The following is a 24021-nucleotide window of genomic DNA, read 5'->3' on the forward strand; positions in this document are numbered from 1 at the left end:
GCAGGGAAACTCATCTTACTATAAGTAAAACAATACACTTTTAAGTATAAATTTCACTGAGTTTTTTTGCATGTGTAGTGTAGTTTTATTAGGATTTCTGCTGTGTGCCTTAAATAGTTTTTTTCCCTACGTAATTTCAATATGAATATAAATTTTTCCTTAAAATACATTTTTTGATGAACAATTTCATTGCAAATTTTTTCCAATAATTAATGTATGTGTTTACACAAAAGTAACAAAGAGAGCTTAATATCAAGTATGTAATCAAATACTAAACAAAGTGCCCACACAAAATAGTTTCGCTTGTGTATCCACAAACTGTGTGCAGTCACTTTTAGAAAAAATTCAAATGTTTACTTGTCTCCTGCTGCAACGGCATCTGAAAGGCTTATGATGGAAGCAATACACTCCCGCATGTGGAACTGGCCTTCCATGCGTATCACAATACTCCAAATCAAGGTGCTGCTGTGAAAGCCTGAACGTGTTGCCGGCATTCTTAAATCGAAAATCACTGCAGGGGAAATATGCAAAACTAAAGCACACCTCGATTCAAGGTAAAAGCTCAATAAAATTTACTTGAATAAAATGTTGTGCATAAGTATAAAAACAAAGTATATGAGTCTCTCCGTCTCACAGTCCCTCCTCCTGTATTTTTCCTTTGTGACACAGACTTCAGGGCTACTGTTTGACCAGGGACTCCCCTTGATCACACTCCTTCCCTTCTACTCCACTACTTCCCTCCACCTCTACGCGTTTCATCCGCCCACTCAGCGGACTTTCTCAAGAGATATGGAGATCATACATCTTTTAAATCACACTTTTTTGTAAGTCTTATTGTTATGCATCTCCTTAACAAACCTTTGTGAGACACACTGTTTTCAAGGTAAAAACTGCTTTTAGAGAATAATGACAGGGGATTAGTATAGTAGTGGTGATTTTTTTTAGAGAATTTAGCAAGAACAGAGAACTTTAGATAATCAGGCCAAATATATCAAATTAGAATCTTCATGACATGTTGTTTAAATGAATTGCTGGTCAGTTTTATTTTATTTTAAATGTCCTGTTTTTTTTTTGTGGTTAGTACAACTCTAGCTCAATTTGAAGCTCCTATCTTTAAAGGGACATCAAATTTGCTTTGTTCTCTTGGTATTCTTTGTTGAAATATAAATCTAGGCTCATACGCTAATTTTGAAGCCCTTGAATGTTGCCTCTTATCTCAGTGCTTTTTTTTAGCTAGACTGTGCTAGTTCATGTGTGCCATATAGATAGCATTGTGCTCCCTCCCATGGAATTACTTATGAGTCAGCACAGATTGGCTGAATTGCAAGTCTGCCAAAAGAATTTAAATAAGGGGGGCAGTATGCAGAGGCTTAGATACAAGGTAATCACAGAGGTAAAATGTGTATTAATATAACAGTGTTATATATTACAGAAGAAAACTAGACTTGTGCCTGGCGATAAAATTCTGTTTGGATAGTTTCGGATGTTTTCAAATTTCGGTTCGGATCGATTCGGAAATTCAAAATCGATCCGAATCTCCGAATTTAACAAATTCGGACGAATTTCGATTAGTTCCGAATCGAAACGCACATGTATAAAGAAAACCTGCAGTCAGTATTTATCAAGCAGGGGTCATCAGACCACTGCTTTCCTGTACTGTTCTCCACTTCTTTTTTAAGACACTTTCCAAAAAAATAAAATTGTCAGAAAAAAATCTACTACTTATTTGAAATTCAGAGTAAGTTCTATTGCATTTTCTTTCTATTATGTACTTGTTAATTATGCATTTCTATTGTATTGAGTGGTCCTTTAAATTAATAGGGGTAAAATAAATCATGAAAGTATAATACAAATTTGCATTACTATGCATAATTAAAGCTTTGATATTAAAATCTTAAGGTGTTTATTTTCACTTTAATCCAAAGCATAAGGCATAAACATTGGTCTTTTACGTTATTGGTGCAGTTGGATTCTCTGTAAGGATTATTTAAGGTTTGTATGCAGTAATCTCTTTTTCCAGCTGGAAGAAAGTAATACAACAGTAGATATGTTGATTTGCACAGATCTTAGTGTGTTGTACTTACACAATAAAAAATTTTCCTCCAAAAAGAGGCGAATGCCGCAAGCAGCAGCCTTCTTCTGCATTAGAAGGCATCTGAAACCTCCGGATGCACATATATAGAAATAAAATAAAAAATATATATATATAATTTGAGAAAGGCTATGTATAATTCTTTAGTGATTAACAAATTGCAGCACAATTGAAGAACTGAGCACTTGACCTATGTTATTTAGGATAAGGAAGTAATTACATCATTACTTAGTGTGTGCAATGTTATTTTGAAATGCAGTACCAGTGATTACGTTTTATATCTTTATATAGCATGTCATATGCTTCTTAATGACGGATACAGTCTTAGCATATGGCAAGGGATATTTTTGGAGTGCTTTGTGTTAAAAACCATTTATAATACTAAGTATAAAAAGGTTATTTAATATGTATCAGTTCTATTCAATAAATTGTTTATATTTTTCCAATGTATAATATAGATGTGTATGTGATTTACAACTTCTAAACTATTTAATTTAAATGAAAAATATGTTTCTCTTCATATGAAGGTCAGAATAAAATATGGGTGATATCTAACAGCTGCATGTTTTCTTATTTACAGATAAAGTTTAGGTTATATGTATGTGCAGTATACAGAAAGATAGATTATTGTATATACTATTATGTTGCAGCAACATGGTGGAAGTTTGGGTAATAATTTCCCTGTGATTATTAAAGAGGCTACAGACCTCCCATAAAATAATTCCCAAAATTTCAACCATGCAACTGTAACATAACAAATTATCATGTTTTGCATATTGACGACTAAGAAATTGCAGTAGCAGAGTAAAAAATATTAATTTTCTCCTATATTTAACAAGTAAACTAGAAACTTTTTTTACTTTCCACCTCTATGTGTGTGTGTGTTATTTTATTTTTATTTTTTCACAACAAAAGTTTTAGGGCTAGATTACAAGTGGAGCGTTAATTTATTGCGTGCCTGCAACGAGGCAAATTCACTCATTTGCGGGCTCACAATAAATAAATAACCAGCCATTTAAAAAAAAAAGAAAACTGCACTAGGCAGTTTTTGGGAGATAAAGTTGGCGGCTGTGGGGTGTTAGAAAAAAAACGGAACTGAAAGTGCCTTTACATTGTGGTTTATGGAAACTGTGTATTCCCTGTAAACATATATGTATAGTATGTATAGGCTTAAATACATATATATTTATGTGTTAATATGTGTATATACACACATTAACACATAAATATATATGTATATACACACATTAACACATAAATATATATGTATATACACACATTAACACATAAATATATATGTATATACACACATTAACACATAAATATATATGTATATACACACATTAACACATAAATATATATGTATATAAACATATTAACACATAAATATATATGTATATACACTTATTAACACATAAATATATATGTATATACACACATTAACACATAAATATATATGTATATACACACATTAACACATAAATATATATGTATATACACACATTAACACATTAACACATATATATATATATATCTATACACACATTAACACATAAATATATATGTATATATTCATATACATATACAGTATATATATATATATATATATATATATATATATATTTGCTGCGCTAGTTCTCATGTTGTGTCTGATGACATGAGAATGAGGCTCCCATTGGAGCCTATGGAAGCACGATCTTGTGAGCACAAAGCTTCCATGAAATGCGAACGTGAGGTTGCATTCGCATTGCAGCAAACTTGTAATATCAGCGCACATTTGCATGCGCTGGTATGGTATTACAAAGTGGAGTGCAAATATTACTTTAGCAAAACTCTACTTGTAATCTGGCGCTTATAGTTTTTAGGGTACAACCTTTTATGCAATATTTACTTTGTATCCTATATCCAACATGACATTACTTCATGCCAACCTAATAATATTGCTGAAAAACATTTAATGAGATTCATGCTAAAAATGACCACCAAACTTTAAAGGTGATACACTGTGAGTTTAATTTCCATATTACTGTTGCTAATACTTTGCTGGGATACAAAGCTGTGCTCAAATTGGCCTTTGTTATCTTAGTGCAATTTTTAGAAAGTTGAACCTATTTAAGAGATGACTTTTTGAATGTGCTTTTCTAAAACTCAGGTCCTTCCTTTAGATTTTCGCAGTACCAATGTTTTTTTCAGAGTTGTTTACCAAGAAAATTAAATATATTTTATATAACTGCAGAAAGTGTAATAATAATGATAATAAAAATAATCATCATCTGCATTATATTGAGCATATATCACTTTTCAGACATTATTGCTTATTGCATTTCCCTTTTACAGTAATTCATACATCAATAAACTGTGTTAATAATTTATAAAACTGAGTGGTTAGACTACTGATAAAACATTATACATTATGTAATATTAGCAGCTGTTTATAACTGTTTTCTGTTTGGTTTTAATGCTCCTTCCCTACGTTCTATACTTTGTATGCGATATGTAATAAATCTAATTGTAAAAAGTATAGGAAAGCAGCATAGGATTCATATATGTAATGTTTTTTATATGAATGAGTGAAAAGTAATGAGAGGTTTATATTTTGAAAAGGAAGCAATTACAATATAATTTTTACATAGGCGAGCGAGAGAAAGATTGTAATTTGAAAAGATTATGTGTAGTCATATTTTACAATATACTTTAGTTATTTTGTCTCATTTTCCTGTAACTCTGAAAATTGGGGGCTTTTCAATTGTCCTGAGTTTCTAGAAAGTAATTGGAGTCACCTTGTTAAAACCTAGATTAACTTTAATATTTTTCTGCTTAGGACGATTACAGACAGGTATATGTGCAAACAATGGCTGTGTGCAATATAGCAGGTTTAAAGGGACTTTAAACTATGTCAAATAGTAACAATTGTACACAACTATTGTTTGTTAAACAACTAATATTATTTTAAAAAATGTATATACACATTAACCTTTTAACGCCGTTATGCCGTTCTATGCCGTCACAATTACACTGGGCTTAATGCCGTTCTGACGGAATAGAACGTCATAACCGTTGGCTGTCCTAAAGCCAACTGTGCTTCCGTGATGTGATTGTGGTCTGGAGGGCGTGCCCTAGTGTCACAGGGATGCCCCCCTTGACCCGATCCCATCATTGAAATCTCGCGATCACGTGCGTTGTTCCGATGTAGACAAATTAACCCGGCCATCAAAGGGTTAAAACCAGGCTAATGTTTGTTTTGAATACATCATTATATCTGACATTTATTTACTGGCTATTGTCTATTTAAGAAGATACTTTATTGTAGAAGAGTGTGAGGAATGAGGAAATATTTTTATCATATAACGAAATGCAAAGAACATATTTATAGGTGTGAGAGAAAAGAAAGAAAGAAAGATAGATAGATAGATAGATAGATAGATTATATATTGTGCAACAGTATCTGAGGTCTGTTTTCCAAAGCAAATCGTCTTATGAAATGAGAACTAAACTATGTAAATGTTTCCCTGGGTAGTAATATAGAATCAGTTAAATGACTTGAAATAAAGTTAGAAAATTATGTTACAAAATCCATTGTTTATATGTAGACTATATTTTCTAAAATCATTATATATAATTTGTAATACATAGTACCCTCAGTACTGTAATCAGAAAGGTAATTATTATTGATTTAAATAACTATTATTTGCCTCTTAGAACACAAAAAAAAAAAGGACCAAAAGGAAGGGGCAGAAAAGATTGTAATTTACAGGCTGTAATAAATAGTCATTTTTAAAAATGTTATTTAAAAAAATAATAATTAAAAAGTTAGGATATCAAAATAAATTTGGATTTTGGAATTTTGGATTTAGGGCTTTGTACCTATATTATCTTTCTATCATGATATTTTAGTATTTTATTTGACAGAATAATAGCTCTTAGTATTAAAAGTAAAAGTTAATACAGGTATAATTAATAATATAATTACTATAATACAGGTATAAAACAAAAAAACATATTTAGTCACTATTAAAATGTCAGCTGCTCCATTCTCAGTAAACTGAACAACTAGATAAAAACAAACAAATGTTAAATAAAACTAATCTCCCACATTTAAGCGTCAAATGGAATGAGTAGGTTAGGTTAGAATTATTTTTTGAGGGAGAGATGCTGCAAGATGCTGAACAGTTTTTGTTTGTTAAATGATTGTTTTCTGGCAGCCTCTTATCTGTAACCTAGAGACTGCAGGCTAACAACAAAACCAAAACATGTCAAAAAGCGCCCTCTTTATTTTATATACTTTCTCTTTGCAGTGGGCGTGTTATAGTGACGTAGTCAATCCCCGCCCAGCAGTCACATGCCAGCCCTCTGCAGTCACTCAGCTTGGTTAGGTTGCATTGGCTCATGTGAGTGACATTCAGGGCTTAACCCTTGCGCTGCCAGAGAGGACCGCAACGCATTGATGGGAAGTGCCCTGATTTCCTCTTTTTCCAGCCAGGATGACTAAAAACCCACTAGCAATATATTGAAATCCGCTATCGCACTGAAGAGGTTATCCGTTAAATACTATTAGGGAACAAGAGAGGCATTTAGAGCCACTCTCTTTGGCAGCCAACATGTTAAATGTGTGGGCACAGCAGTTAGAAACCATTGCAGTCCTTTCCGGCAGCCAAAGGGTTAATCTCGTGCTGGACCAGGAGCCAAGTCCAGTTATGGAGAGAGGTTTCCCTTCTCCCTCCCTTTCTTTACTCGCTTCCTCCTCCCGTAGTCCTAGTCCTTGTTACTTGCATCACCGACAGGGCTCTCTCTGCTATAAATAGAATGACGTCAGAGACTGGGCCAGCATTCCAGAACGCCCTCTCTGCTATATAAAGAGGTGATGCAACTCCGTGCGAGATAGTGACCGTGAGATAGTGAGTGGCCGGCGGGTGAGAGCAGCAGCAGCTCATACACACACAGGGCAGCCGGCAGCTCACTCATCTGGACTTTTTTCTTGTTGCCACTGTTGGACCACTGCTCCCTTCAGCTAAAGAGCAGGGCATCACCAAACCGACAAGGTGAGCTGGGGCTTCTCTTTATGGCCACTTTTATACTTCTTCTGTAAGAACTTTCTTTGTTTCGTGTGAATTGTTTACTCTTTATGCCTGCCCTCTTCTTCCTACTTTATTCTCTATTTATTCTTTAACAAGCGCCAAAACTCTTACATTTTAGATCTTAGATTTTATCCAAATGACTTTTTTTTTTGTTCTTATTATTTCCTTTGTCTTTGTTTTCCCTGTTATCCTGCTGGTTGTTTTGTTTCTTGCCACTTTTTAGTATTTCCCGTCTGCGTGTAGCACATCCCTCAGGTACAGAACATGAGCACCCTGCTAATTTGTTATGTAAACCTGCACTTTATAAGTTCTTACCCTTGTTTTGTTTTAAAGCTGAAATATAGTAAACGAGTTATATATATATATATATATATATATATATATATATATATATATATATATATATATATATATATATATATATACACATACATACACATACATACACACATACTGTGTGTATATATATATATATATATATATATATATATATATATAAGCTTTTTTTATAGGGTGAATTATGTTTTTACAATTTAACTTTTAGACTTTATACGTTTTTAAGTTCCATGTCTATCATTTGCAGATACAGATAGTTGTATATAATGTGTAATATACACACTAATGCGCCTTTTAAACAATGATTTAATATGAGGCGAAGTGCAGACACATTGGGGACATTGCGATAGTAAATAAAGGACCTCACGTTTATGTAGAAAGTTCTGTAGCCAGGTAAGTAGCCTGTGATTTCCCGGACTCGGGCAGCTGGAGCTCTCAGGCTGATAAGGATCCTACACGACCCTCAGGCGCAAGCACAGTTTTTTTTTCTCTTCAGAATTTCAGGCATCTGATGAAACTGCTGGGTAATAGTTTCAGTTCTTCTTTTTTTCGTGTTACACCCTGAGACCAAAAGGTGGCGATCAAATTCCCGAGAAAAACATCAATTTGAAAGTTTGGCTGATACTCAGCAGTTCATTTACTTAGGACAATTGTGCAAACTGGTTTATTGTTGTGTACAACGGATAGGTTAGATTTCCTGTGCAAATACTTTTATTTTGTATTTGTAGTAATAGTTAAGTTTTAGCTGACTCCCTTATAGAACCATGTTGACAGCTGCTTATTGCTTTGCCTTTTTATAACAGGTGAGCTGTGTGAGAAAAGGTTGGATGCTGTTAATATTTTAGACTTCTACAGATAATAGTTTTGATCCTATGATGTCATGTTATGATATCATCATAGGTGATGTCATGTATGATGTCACCAACAAAGACAGATTCTGATGTTCAAGTCCACAACAATGTAGTTAGTTGTTATTTTAAGCAGAACATGCGACCATCCCTTGGCCAAGTGTCCTCTTTCAGATGGGGGTTCTAATGATCATGTAGCTATTGGGTACATTCCCTAGTAATTGGGACCAACAGAAGGCTTCATGCAGGGGACAGAATGCAGGAGATAAAATGAGACAGGAGGATGTGATTGTGAACAAGAATGAGGAGATAGGATCCAGAGGGCAAACCCACAGGTGCTACAGATGGACCAAGGCACAGGAAGAGAGAGTGGGAATGAGAATGTAATATGGTCACAAATAACAGATCATAACATGAGAGTGAGTGAGAGAAATAAACCTTTACTCATTATTAGAATCAGTGGCTAAGTGTTAGTATTTAAAGGGACATGAAACACATTTTTCTTTCATGATTCAGAAAGAACATATCAACTTAAAAAAATGTTTCCAATATATGTCTTATCAAATTTACTTAGTTCTCATGGTATTCTTTGTTAAATAGAATACTTAGATAGGTAGCATGCACACGTACGGAAAACTAGATGGCAGCATTGTTTCCACAATGTATAACATTGTTAAATTAATTTTTGCAAAGTGTTTGCCATATAGTGTTCCAGGCATGTGCACATGAGTTTACCTACTTGCTTCTCAACAAAACATACCAATAGAACAAAGCAAATTTGATAATGTAAGTAAATAGGTAACATTTTTAAAATTATATGCGCTATTTGAATTATGAAAGTCAAATGCTGTTTCATGTCCCTTTAATTGAAAAAGGACCTGCTTTCTTTATTTCACAAGGAGCCTTGAAATATACTTTTTTTTACAATATAGTAATACAATAGATATATCACACACCATAAGGTACCCTTTAAATGTAGTAAAATCTCTTACTTTAAAATAAGGATCATAGAAGTTTGAGAGTTCAAAGAACTAATTGGAAAATTATTGCTATTTATTTATTTATTTAAGCATGGATTAAACACAAAATAATTCTATGTTACAATTCTTAATATGTAGTTGTAACTGCAAACATTTTTTTTTATTTCTAAATCCCAAATAGTACTTGCAAACTGAACTTCACAGCTTTAACACCCATGAAGGCAGTTTTAATTATTTTAATAGTAATGTAACAAAGCTCAAATTGAAATACTCTAAATTTACCTAGCAATTTCACAGATATGCTTTTTTTTTTTACATGTAGTGAAAATCATTTACACAGAGAATTTGCTTGTAAAACATTTTGCCCGCATCTGTGAAGGTCTAACAGTAAATTTCTGAATGTAATGTCATTGTGAAATATGACAGCTAGAAGACTTATCAAATGGCCACATATCTCAGGAGACAGAGTAACTTCTTACAATGTTAAAAATTCAAAAACACAATAAGGGCAGTAAGTATTTTTTTTTTTTAATATAGATATTTGAGAGTTCACATAAAAAATGACCAAACCTTACAAAATGCTTGTAACTTTGGTAATGTAGTTGTTTGTGTGCAGGTTTAAAAGTTAGTATAGAATACATTGTTTGGCAGTTGTTTATCTGACAAAGCCAAATAGGGAGCAGAGTTATCCTTAAAGGGCCAGTAAACCTAAAAAATAATGTTATATAATTCTGCACACAGTGCAGAATTATATAACATTATATTAGCAACAGCTTTATAAAACCTAATATTCCCTGTGAATTTTTATAAAAAAATACTGTTTTCCAGACCCGCTCTCTGTGCTCTTCTGAGCGGGTCTGTTTTTATCACAGAGCGCATCTGGCCAGCTGTCTAGTCACAGCCCGACCGCGCCATTACTCTCAGTGCAGCTCGCTCCTGCTCTGTCTGACAGTGAGAGCGAGCTGCACTGAGAGTAATGGCGCGGTCGGGCCAGGCTGTGACTAGACAGCTGGCCAGATGCGCTCTGTGATAAAAACAGACCCGCTCAGAAGAGCATAGAGAGCGGGTCTGGAAAACAGTATTTTTTTATAAAAATTCACAGGGAATATTAGGTTTTATAAAGCTGCTGCTAATATAATGTTATATAATTCTGCACTATGTGCAGAATTATAGAACATTATTTTTTAGGTTTACTGGCCCTTTAAAGGGATACTGAACCCAATTTTTTTCTTTCGTGATTCAGACAGAGCATGCAATTGTAAGCAACTTTCTAATTTATTCCTATTATCAAATGTTCTTCATTCTCTTGGTATCTTTATTTGAAAAGGAAGAAAGTAAATTTAGAAGCCGGCCCATTTTTGGTGAATAACCTGGGTTGTTCTTGCCGATTGGTGGATAAATTCACCCACCAATAAACAAGTGCTGTCCAGAGCTTAACCAAAAATTGTCTGGCTCCTTAGCTTAGATGCCTTCTTTTTCAAATAAAGATAGCAAGAGAAAGAAGAAAAATTGATAATAGAAGTAAATTAGAAAGTTGTTTAAAATGGCATGCTCTATCTGAATCATGTAAGAAACAATTTGGGTTCAGTGTCCCTTTAAGAAATCAGCAGGGTACATGTCAAATTCTGAGAAATAGAAATTGCTCAATTTTCAAAGCTAAATTACATGAAAAAGGGCACAAAATAAACAATTACATTTTATTGCAAAGTTGTTTCATTATGCACAACTTAATATTTTATATTGAAGTCTCAATGTATTTACTGTACTGTCCCTTTAACACTGACAAAAGTGTTTAAAACAGTGATAAATACCTACTCAGGTTCCTCAGAGAACATGCTGGTCCGAAGGAGGAGACAGCTGTTGAGGCAATTGTTAGGGGCAGTCGCAAACAAATTAGTCATTTTTACACTTTAATATCCATTTACAGACATTTTTACATGTATTATTTTTTAATTTTTTTTTTAAAACCTAGGATAATGAAAATGCTTCATAGAATTACTGTTTTTAGCTCTTAATGTAAATTTAAAACTTAAATTGTGCACCACACAAAAAAATTCTTTGTTGAAGAACATACTTAGGTAAATTCAGGAGCTGCAATGCACTACTGGAACCTACCTGGTGATTGGTGGCTGCACATATATGCCTCTTGTCATTGGATCGCCAGTTAGCTCCCAGTAAATGCACTGCTGCTCCTAAACATACTTAGGTATGCTCTTCAACAAAGGATACCAATAGAAGAAAGTGCATTTGATAGTAGAGGTAGATAGAAAAGTAATGCATACTCTGTCTAAATCATGAACGTTTGATTTCCCTTTAAGTTAAAGGCTACTGGGTAAAGTGGTGCAGTTATTTTTCTAGTTGAGCATTACTTTCCTGAATAGAACATGGGGATTGAGCACATTAGGAGTGGCAAATTCATGTAGCTGCCACTCTGGTCATGTCTTTAAAAGGAAAACTAAACCAACGCTTAATTCCTAACTGGCCTCAGCTGGAGAGGTCAGATAAAACAGACTTTTTTGACCTATAATAACTTGGTTACAACATGGCAGCACCCTTAGTAAAATGAAACTAAACATTTACACTTATTTATTAACTATTTATACAACTTATATAATTAAAAAACACATCTGCATATTATTCTTAGGCGATTATTTGCTTTGGATTCATCATTATGTCTAGCATTTATTTTATGGATTAGTGACCCTTTAAAGGGACACACAAGTCAAAATTTAACTGTCTTGGCCAAGGTAGAGCATGCAATTTTAAGAAGCTTTTCAATTTCAGCTGTTATCAAATCCACTTTGTTCTCTTGGTATCTGCTGTTGAAAAGCATACCTAGGTATGACCAGGAACATCACACATGTGCCTCTTGTCATTGGCTTACCAGATGTGTTCAGATAGGTCCCAGTAGTGCATTGCTGCTCTGAAACTGACTTAAACTATGTGTTTAACCCAATGCAGAGATTGAAAGCAGAGTTATATTGAAGCCACAGTGCAATAACATAAATGCTCTTACACCTTACAGCATTTTCTTTTTGCACTTCTATATTTGTTAATAGTATATATACTTTTATATTTACGTACATTGTGTAATACACCAGTTTAACTAAAAAAAAAAAATGAAAAGTCACACTGACTGTAATAATATTTAAACATACTGTTTATTTATTAAATTAATAATAATTTCTCCTCATTGCCATAGCAACATCATCACGTTGTCATTTATTACCTTAAACATCGAGGCAGTTGCTTAACGGTTACACAAGAGAGCTGTGGGATAGCAACACCAATAAAACAGACCCAGTTTCCTGGGGAAATTTAAACTTGCTTCCTGCTTTCAGCAGATGAAAGAGAATCCGCGCACATGGTGAAGCAATACTAGCTGCTCTACATGATTACTGATGTCAGAATGGTGCAGGTTAGTTTCAGGCCAGTAAGGTCATGAACCAGCTGACTGTGGAAGCTTAACCTGAAGTCATCATGACTTGTAGCATTTGATATACATTCATTTGTCTGAGGAAGCAGAACTAGTGAAGCTTTATTCAGTATTATGTCAGTGTGAGGAAATAAACTAGGGAAGTCATTTAATGTGTGCGGCACTGCCCAATGGTCGTGTGAAAGTAAGACTTAAAGGGACATAAAACCCAACATTTTTCTTTTATGATTTAGGTCCCCCGCATCAGCAAATCCACAGTGGGCGGAAGATCCTTCTCCCACATAGCAGCAAAGACATGGAACACCCTCCCGCTGCACCTCAGACAATCCACCTCCCTTACAAAGTTCAGAAAGGACCTCAAAACCTGGCTCTTCAACTGAACGCCCATCCCCTCCCCCCCTCCTCCTATCTGCTTTCCCTTAGCGCCTTGAGACCCTCAGGGGTGATTAGTTCGCGTTTTATAAGTACCCAATAGATAGATAGGTAGAGAATACAATTTTAAACAACTTTCCAGTTTATTTCTTTTATTAAATTCGCTTCATTCTCTTGGTATCATTTGTTGAAGGAGCAGCAATGCACTACTGGTTTCTAACTGAACACATGGGTGAGCCAATGACAATCAGTATTTATATACAGCCACCAATCAGCAGCTAGAACCTAGTTTTTTTGCTGCTCCTGAGCTTACCTAGATAAACCTTTCAGCAAAGATAGCAGGAGAAAGAAGCAAATTAAATAACAGAAGTAAATTGGAAAGTTGTTTAAAATTGCATGCTCTATCTGAATCATAAAATACATTTTTGGGGTTTCTTGTCCTTTTAAATAGGGTACATGCATTTTTAAGGCTGCTGAACTAAACGGTAGAAGCTGGCTGTGTGTATTGTTTATTAGACAGTGAATTTTAGATGAATGCACAGTAGCAGGCCAACACAACAGCCCTAGTGCAAAATATTTTTACAGGTATAGATACCTATTTAACATTATCAGATATATGTAGAAATATTTAGATTTAATAATAAAAATTAAAAAAAAAAGAACAGGAATGTAAAATATGCGTAACGCGATTCGTGTTTTGCGCTTTAGGTCTAACGCAGTGTCGGGTTAGCGCTCATGAAGAATTACTAATCTCAAAACGTGTTTATGAAATATTGTATATAAAATATTTTTAACAATGTATATTATTAGACATACTGTAGAAAAAATAATAATAAATATATATAAATATATATATATATATATATATATATATATTATTTAGCATTTTCTACAGTATATATCATTTTTCAGAAATGCATTTGGAGATTAGTAATTCTTCATGAGCACCAACCCAACACCCCGTTAGACCTAAAACACGAATCCTGTTACCCATGTTTTACATTAAATGTAATTTTTATTATTAAATAAATATTTCTTTATATATCTAATAATGTTAGTATAAAATACATATCTATATATCTATAGGAATAGATATACAGGTATATGTATATACAGAAACATATAGAAATATGTATTCACAATAAAAAATTAAATTTTCCTGTAAGTGAATAACATTGGAATGTGAAATATATACAGTAAAACACATAGATACATATGTAAGCATATTCATTAGGGCAGTAAAAAGTTTAATTAGTCAAAACTGTAAGCACTAAAATAAAACATCAAGACCATTCCAGAAATAATGGGAGTCCTGGTGTCATTCTGGAAACTGGGGCAGTTAATTGGTGATCTTGTGCTAAAAATAAAGCTGGAGTTTGTGTAATAATAAACCAGTTGGATGTATTTTTTGTAGCTAGTTGAACCTTTGTACTATCTTAACCCGATTACTTAGAAAAACCTAGTTTGGAATAGATTTACCCAAGCTACCTCTTCTGCTGCTACGTATTATAAGGCAAGCAGGGGATAATGCCATTATCATCTAATATAGTGATGGTCTCCTGGGTTTAAAGGGAGATTCTGGGATCCTTCATTATTGGGCAGTTTGGCTCCAGCATAATATATACAATAATATTGACATAAACATTGTAAAAAAAAAAGAAAAAAATTGATAGAATTAAATTAATTACTAGTGCATTTTCCCAAAACCCTCTATTTTTGAGGATGCAAGAATCCGATAGGGTAATATCTTAATACTGTAGTAAATTGAATAGGTTTCTTTAAAATTGTGTGCTCTGTCTGATTCGTGAAAGTTTAATTTTTATTTGCATGTCCCTTTAATGAGACAGAAATGTAATGTGTTGAAGCCCACTCTGTCAATGAAAAGGGTTCATTATATTTACCAGTTAGGGAAAACTAAGTAATAATAATATACTCAAATTTATAGCCAAACACTTTTTCACTTCTCATATTTTTTTAATAATCGTCCCAGACAAATGGAAATTTCCAGCCTTGTTTCTTGGCATTGATTTCTATTCAGACCTGCCAAGTTTAACCTGATGATTAAATGGGACGTGATTGATTGATTAATAAACCAGAAGAACAGTTAGAATGATTAGTATATGATTGTATGACCCACATACATAATTTTGTCATTTGGACTAAAAGATATGTTATAGATCATATTAAAACTCATTATGGGCATAATTATGTATAGCTAAACCTTAATTATCTTGCATGGGTCTTTTTTTTTTTTTTTTTTTTTTATACTGCTGGCTAGCTCAGGGAAGGTGGGAAGGTTGTCCAACATAAGGCCCTTGAGCCACACCAATGACCTCTACAGATTTGCCCACTTACTCATTTGCAAATCTATAGAACAGCTCTCTACATGGGACTGACTAGTTCCTGTTTGTATATAAAATTATATTTTTGTTCACCAACCCTTTCGGGTTAAAAAAATCTATTGTATCCATTGTGGGATACCTCTAATGTAGCACAGAGCTCAGTTTCTGGGTATGACTGCTCACTGTTAGCAATTCTAGTTACATTGTAGCAAAGTAATAATTTAGCTTTCTTGGATATAGGATCAAGTGGGCACTAATATCTCTCTCTCCCGCATCTCTGATTTAAAATCAATGCAGCTGATTCACTAAAGAATGAAGAGTGAACAGAATAACATAAGAACTGGCAAGATTCAGGGAATGGAGAGCTGTTAGTATATTTTTACCAGTGTTTGAACAAGATGCTTAAAAACTGTTGTAGTTCCAAGTTAAAAATCCATAAACCCCCAAGTTCCGGTAACTTTCAAGGTATTTTATAAAACCTTTGCTGGCATTTTTAATGCATGTTCTGTAGCTGATTACCAGGATTTTTTAATTTCTCCTCCCCCAAATGCCATTTATTACTGTAAATCTTTTTTAGGTGTTAGCAGACATAGGAAGTTTTTTTATATTTTTTATGAGTCACATATTAAGTAAGAACTTTATGTGTAATTTCTAGAATTTGGCAATGTTCTATATAAATTGGGCATAAAATGAGTTCCTTAGAATTTCATATCTGCTTGTTGAACAGTAACTTATCAGGCAATAGCTGGGGAGGTGTGGTTCATACAATTCTAATTCTGGGTCCTAATCTTTTTTTGTTTATTTTGCTTACATCCATATGTAAAACCATTCCCAGATCCATAAGCTATTAAGTCTGTCATCCTCCTGTATGTGTGTGATATTATATGCATCTTCTTTTACTTGTCTTTCAGAAAATGATGCTGCAACACCCAGGACAAGGATCCGCTGCTGAAGTCAGCGCGACTGCGATTGTCCCGTGTCTGTCACCTACAATGACATTTGGTTTTGAAGATCTTACCAACTTATCTCCTCTTGTTAAAGAAGAATTAAGATTTGCCATTCAGAATAAACGTCTTGCCAACAGACCACCCTGCTCGCTGGACAATGTAATTGTTTCTGAGGGGCCCATAGAAATGACCTACCCTAAAACAGAGGTGCGTCTTGTAGAGCCGCTTTCTTTAGTTAATACCATGATGTCCACTAATTATATTATTAATGCTTTTGAAATGATTTTTTTTTTGTGGTGCTTTACTTGAGTTACTTTACCATGGTACTAATATGGATTTGCATCAGTTATTTTAAAATATCTTGCCTTTGATTTTTCATTAAAGACCATTAAATACAGTAAAATTGCATAGTCAGCAAATGCATATTAAAAAGACAATGCAATGATACTTAATTTGAATTTCAAATGAGTAGTTTTTTTTTTTCTTCCTGGCAAATTTCAAAGTTAAAGGGACATGAAACACAATTTTTTTTCTTTCATGATTTAGAAAGAGCGTACAGTTTTAAACAACTTTCCAATTTTCTTCTATTATATAATTTGCTTCATTCTCTTGATATCCTTTGTTGTAAAGTATATCTAAATAGGCTCTGTAGCTGCTGATTGGTGGCTAGACATAAATGCCTAATGTGATTGGCTCACCCATATGCATTGCTATTTCTTCAACAAAGGATATCTAAAGAATTAAGCAAATTAGATAATAGAAGTATATTGGAAGGTTGTTTAAAATTGTATTCTCAATCTGAATCATGAAATAAAATTTTTGGATTTCATTTCCTTTTAATTCTATTTAGCCGGAAATGACTGCTAAGAAGCAGCGGTCGTAAGACCGCTGATCCTTAACTTATCCACCACCTTTTAGGTAGCAGACTGCAATCATCTCGATACGATATGGTCGATTGCCTGCGAATGGGGCGGCATTGCACAAGCATTTCTTGTGAAATGCTTGTGCAATGTTAAATGTCTGCATTTAGCGATGTCGGGCGGACATGGTTCGCTATAGCGACCCCTATATCTGAATTATGAAAGTTTCATTTTTACTTTAGCGTCTCTTTAATACACTCCCAGTCAGAAGCTATTTTGCTTCCCCGACAGACTGATCTTTGTTTGTCCCTCGTGTCTAGTCATGTAACAAAAAATTAAAGGCCAAAAACTGTTTTATTTACCTGTCAACTGCTATTTCTTACTAGTACAAAATCCAAGATTGTTTTCTTAATATACTGACTTTTGTGCCACTTTACAAATAAATTATCTATCTATCTATCTATAAATATTTAAACACTGTGCAAAAGAGCAGCATGAAAGTATATACTTCAGATACAAACATTTTTTTTATTATATCACTTCTCAAAATCTCTTCCACATTATTGGCACATTCATTGTTAATTGCGTTTATGTGCCTTAGTCATTCAACTTAAAATAGTTCTGTTCTTTTTGTGTTTCTCATATTTTGCTGATTTTGCTGTTATATCTCCGGCTTTAGTAATCTCACAGATATTACAAATCCACATCCCTCATTCAGTTTTAACTCTTTCCATGCTGTGGGGTGTTATATCTAGAATGCAGTAATCGTGTATGGCAAGTTAGAAATTGATGCTAATGCTGTCAAAGTTGAAATTCCAAAAAAGAATACTGGAAAGATGAAAACTGGAGCTAGTTATTTGATAGTATAGGACAAGCCTGATGTACTATGCCAGGTTTCATATTTTACTCCATGTCTGTCCTCATATTTTTGCTCTGAGTTTATCTCTATGAAGACACCCAAACACAATCACACTGGATATTATACAGACAACTCACAGTCAAAGCTAAATTCCCTTTAACGCTGGGCCAATGTACAGTTAAAGTAAGATGCATTAGATGCAGAACTGATCCAACATTTCTGGTGTAGATGGCCAAAACAATAAGAGAATAATTCTACTTATAAATATATATATATGACAGGTAATATAGAAAACAATGATAGTAACCCAATAAAAAGCTAATTTATTTGTACATTTAATTGTTTTCTATTGGTTTGGTACAGGGGTATACAATTTGTCATAGCTGGGAAGCCACAACTACAGTTTATAACTTTTACTCCTATTTCTATCATTCATATCTACAGTATATAAAAATAATCATTTACATGTTTCAAATATGTGTCTGGTTGCTCAATATTCTATTCTGGAATACTTCCAAATTGTTTATAACTCTGCCAGTCTCTGATTTAGTAGAAGATTGTAGCTTCCTGTTTTGGTTTCTGTATAGTGAGTTAGGTGTAACTTCTCGTCATAAGATAGTAGCGCACTTTGTATGGCTTACCTGTGCTGCTTGTTTGTTAGTACACAAATACTCCCTCTCACCGATTGTGGCCTCTCAGCTGCCTGTCACTCAAAATTAATGTTCTTCTGTCTGTCTCATAGTTTGTGCCAGTGGAGGACGAGAGGAAAAGGAGAAGAAGGGAAAGGAATAAAGTGGCAGCTGCAAAGTGTCGAAATAAAAAAAAGGAAAAAACAGAATGTTTGCAGAAGGTGAGTAGATACCATCATCAAAGCTGTAACTGTCCAAAAAGGTGTAACACATTGCACACGGCATATTCTGCCAAAGATACAGTCTCACACAAGCGTTTCATGTCCTTTACTCGCTTGTGTCTATGGCATCAGAGGAAAAGTCATACGCGCGCTCCATTAGTAAAAACAAACTTTTATTGCACAACAGCAAATTTAATAAAAATGGAAGGCAAACTGTGAAATCCGTAGATGTCAGATAATACGACTACGCATTTCGGCTGATACCGTAATCAGCTGACTTTCTACAGACATGATTTATGGTGGACTAAAAATATTAGTAATACCGTTAGTATGTTTCTAAGAGATAATTTGTGCAGTTAAATCAACTGTACTTTCTATTTTATACTAAAAGGGGCTATTAATTAAATAAACATTAAGTTTATAAATTATTATTAAATTATTAAAATGTAAAACATTTTCAACTACTCTCTGTTTGTAAAATATTTTCCTAGCTGAAAAAATGTTACCTGAACTATGCAAAGGGTGACAATGTAGCCACATTTGGTAAAACCCTTGGATACCATAGAGTCCTAACCCTAAATTGGACCTAATAGCAATATAATTTTTTTGTGACATTATGATACTGTAACTCATTTTGCTACTTACATACTGTAACATAGCGTAGCAGTAAGTGTGGTAAACGGAACTTGGTTTCTAAATTGACTTTCTGTGTTCATAAATCAATAAACCACAAAATAAACTAGCAAAGAATTTGATCCAAATCTCATTAAACAGTTTGTGTTGTCTTTGTTTGATACACTATTACAGTTAGCAATGTGTTATTAATTATAGAGCACTGTTAGTACTGCTTCTGTTCTTATAGTGCCATCTATTGGTAGCTTAGTAGTATTAAAGCACAATAATAATAAATAATATACTGGTGCCAGATCTATCGATCTATCTATCGTCTATTTAAATTCTGTGTAGGAGCAGCAGGAAAATATATACTCTGTACACAAATCATTTTTTAATTATCATTTCTCAAACTGTTCTACATTATTGGCACATTCATTGTTAATTATGTTTCTGTGCCTTGGTCTTTCAACTTAAAATAGTTTTGCTCTTTTTGAATTCTGTCTAATTATCTGTATGTCTGTCTATCTAGATACAATATTAGTTTTATATGTTACAGTCAGTGTGTGCCTGTATTTTTGTTTTATAAGATGGTGTCAAGTTTTGGTTCTAACATTGTAACTTATAATCAAATGTTTTTTTTAATATCAAACAAGGAGTCAGAGAAGTTGGAATCTATTAATGCGGAACTGAAAGCTCAGATTGAAGAACTAAAGAACGAAAAGCAGCATCTTATCTACATGCTGAACCTCCATCGACCTACCTGCATAGTCCGAGCACAGAACGGGAGGACACCAGAAGATGAGAGGAACCTCTTCATTCAGCAGATTAAAGAAGGAACCCTCCAGAGTTAAACACCAAGGGAATGAACTAAGAAACCTACTTATGTATTACAAGTAAAACTCCTAAGACACCCAGGGCCTTACAGCCTTGATGTGCATTGGAGAGATTAGGTTGATGCAGATTTCTTCATAAGAAGACAAGGTGTTGTGAACGAAACCTCTGCACAACTTACTTATCAGTTAACTGGATGATGACTTGGAGAAATGGCTCCCTTTGTCTGCCGGACTGATGTTTCTGGAAGCCATATCAGAGTGATATGTTGTACTTTTGAGGGTTTTGCTAGAATCCATTCACAAATATTTCCTGTAGCAGCACCATGTGAATTGTTATTTACATATTTACAAGTATTGTCTATTTTAATGGAAGCTGACGCCTAAGTATAAACATTTCAGTATTCAGAACTTAGAGTGAAAGCCTTTACTGATCTACAAGATACAGCCACCCAGTTCTAGTCTATTACAGGGGAAATGCTTCCTACCTATGACTCAGTAAGTTCTTGAATGGATATTTGTGGTAAGACACCTGCAATAGAGTTTAGCCCTTATGCATTGCCTTAAAAGCCAAACCTGATCAATAGTATTTATTTGTAATGACTGTTCTACATTTTAAGGCATCTAATTGTTGAGATTTGGTTACTTTGAGGCCACTAAATGGTACTTTGCTGCTGCCAAACTTTGTGTTTTCATGTTAATTCTTGATGTTGTGTAATGTGTTTTGTTAGTGCACTTCTTTGTATCTGTTTTACCCATCCAGCTGCCTAAGCATTTCAAGCTCTGGGGCAGAGGAAATAAAATAGAAATATAGGAGAAATGTATGAGGAAGTAATAAAGGGAATGTCCGTTAAAGGGCAGCTTAAGCAATAAGAAAGGGCATGTTGTAAGTGAATGGTTTGCTCCAGTGCAAATATAATTGGATGAACTTCTGCACCAAAGCGAGCTCTTAAATACCAGATCTAAACTGTTTTTAGGAGCTTGCAGTAAATTCATGCAGCTGCTAGCATCTTCACAAAGCTGTGTATCATTGTTCGGGGGAACAATTCTTTTTTTAAATAAATTATTAGTTATATATGCTGGCAACAATTTATTTTATTGACACTCAAGCATTAGAGAAAGCTTCAGTTCTTTTGAGTACCATGAATATACATCTTAAAAGAATATTAAAGGGACATTAAAGTCAAAATTAAATGTTTACGATTCAGATAGTGCATATGATTTTAAACAACTTTTCACTTTACTTCTATTATCTAATTTGCTTTTTCTCTTGGTATCCTTTGCTGAAACGCAAACCTTAGTAGACTCGAGAGCAGCAATGCACTACTGGGAGCTGATTGGTGTCTAGACACATAGGGCTCTTGCCATTGACTCGATTAGCTCTCATTAGTGCATTGTTGTTTTGGAGATGACTTTTACTATGGGCTAAATTAAAAGTGAAGCGCTAATTTAATGTGCTGGTATTACTGAGTGAAGCACAAATTATGCTTGCGAAAGCACAATTTTGTGCTCCACTCTTAATCTAGCCCTTTATGTTTAATTCCTTTACAGTAGTTATTAAACACATAGTTATATGCAAGCAATAGTGCAAAATGAAAATGCTTTAACATATAGCATTTTATTTTACTTTTATGTCCCTTTAAGTTCAGTAAAAGTTGCATTCATTAAAAAAAAATAACATTTGTATGTTGATGCTTGTGGACTTGAATGAGATTCAACATATAAAGGTTTCCATTAATTGGGACCTTTAATTATGTCTTTGAGAATCGACATCTGAATGTTGTTGTTTTTTTTTCATTTAAGCATCTATTCTACTACATTTCAATGTCATATTCTCTTCTCGGATTTAAATATATTCATGCTTGTGTGTTCAGCAGTGCTTAGTCACCTGTGCACAAGCTGTGATAGTTCAATCATTTCATGTTTACATTTCTTGATTACTGGAGAGAGCTGCTCTGTAGTCTGTGGGAATTAACAACAAATCTCTCTTCAGAACTCTATAAACTATCTTTTCATGTAAAGTGCATTTCTAGGCCAGTGACTTCTTGATGAATAGTTTCCACACATAATCAGCACCTCATTGAAATATTATTGTCGGATTAATAGACATACAATGAACTAAAGCTGAGACTCGCCATTTTACCACATTGATACATAGCAAGTGTTTACTGCAATGAATCCAACTATAGCAAAAATATCATTCAAATTTCATATTGATTAGTTTTGTTTTTTTTAAACCATATTTTCAGTGTGTTTTAAAGTACATTTCTTGTAAATTTTTACCTCAAACTCGAGGTTTTTTGTTTTATAAATGCCTGGAAAGTATCCCAGCTATCAAATTCTGAGACCTATTTCATTTTTATATTCTGCAACAGAACTTTTTTTTCGAATAGATTATCATATGATCTGAATTTATTACAATGTCCTATTGTCTTTCACTTATAAATGTTTTTTTGTTTTTTTTGAGAATTAAAAGTCCATAGCATATGAAACTAAAGTAGGAAACATAAAACAGAATGATATAAATCATTCTAATCCAAATGCCGTGTATGTGTATTACTTAGTGATTCAGAGTGTTCCAAATGTTTTGATTGTTTATAATCAAATTTTGTGCTTTGAGAAATGTATAATTCATTTTGGTAGGTGCACTGAAAATATTAAAAATGGATTGTTTTTTCTGCTTTTCTGTGCGGCTCCTACAACGTAATATATATCCAAATATATTACATGTGACGCAGGCGTCATGTAATTTTGTTTGGCTTTTTATGTTATACTCAAGTGTTTACTGGCATGTATGATGTTAATTATGTTAGCACTATATATAAATATAAATATATATTTTTTTCACTGTAACATCTGCAGGTTCAATTATCGTTGTGGTACTTAGTTTTAAAACTCCTCACGATATTACAGATGTGAGAGGAATTGCATGTTTTAGTGTATGTTCACAACAGACATACAGATCTCTCAAAATAAGGTACTTTAAAGCCTTTTGTTTTTCTATATTGAGGTTTTTGAGTTTTTATACTTTAATAAATATATATGAATACAAGCAAATGATATCTTGTCTGTGTCTGTGTGAATTGTGCCAAGATCGTTGACCTCCTAGTCTCATCCAATACCTTGAACACCATTTCTATTGGAAACACTTCCAGAACGTCTTCAACCAGTTTACTTTACATTGGAAACTTCTGCTCTTCCTGCTTTCTCAACCCTTTTCAGAGGGTGTCCCAGCCTAATCTCATCAACAGTGCTAAACTGGGAGCTTCAAAGTAAGTTTTAAAAAGGTTTTATACTGGATTTTTATATCAGTATCTGTGCATATTCTTCTTTATAGTAGTGTCTATTACATGCAGTTATATGGAAATTTGTTGTATACTGTCCCTTTAATAAACTGTTTTATTGAATCTGAACATTTACAAAAGGTAACAAAGCTTAGAATTTGCACTCACAGAAAAAAACAAAATACATACAAAAGATAATTTCCTGAGATAATAATCTGAGGACCTAAACTAGATAACTGATACATATTTACTGAGCCCCTACTTTGTATAGGGTATTTAGTGGGTACACGGTTAT

General features: G+C 33.7%; 1 protein-coding gene across 2 annotated transcripts; it reads left to right on the forward strand.

The window, feature by feature from the left end:
- Positions 1-804: 804 nt before the first annotated feature.
- Positions 805-23499, forward strand: ATF3 (activating transcription factor 3). Of its 2 annotated transcripts, none has more exons than XM_053712448.1 (4): positions 805-824; positions 16393-16635; positions 18890-18997; positions 20266-23499. In XM_053712448.1, exons 2-4 carry the CDS (start codon positions 16396-16398, stop codon positions 20461-20463), a joined length of 546 nt encoding a protein of 181 aa, XP_053568423.1. In that variant the 5' UTR covers positions 805-824; positions 16393-16395; the 3' UTR covers positions 20464-23499. The 2 variants fall into 2 exon arrangements, with proteins under 2 accessions (XP_053568423.1, XP_053568422.1); XM_053712447.1 differs by lacking the exon at positions 805-824 and adding an exon at positions 6468-7131.
- The last annotated feature ends 522 nt before the right edge of the window (positions 23500-24021 follow it).

Source organism: Bombina bombina, chromosome 4, assembly GCF_027579735.1.
Source record: "Bombina bombina isolate aBomBom1 chromosome 4, aBomBom1.pri, whole genome shotgun sequence".
Classification (NCBI taxonomy): domain Eukaryota; kingdom Metazoa; phylum Chordata; class Amphibia; order Anura; family Bombinatoridae; genus Bombina; species Bombina bombina.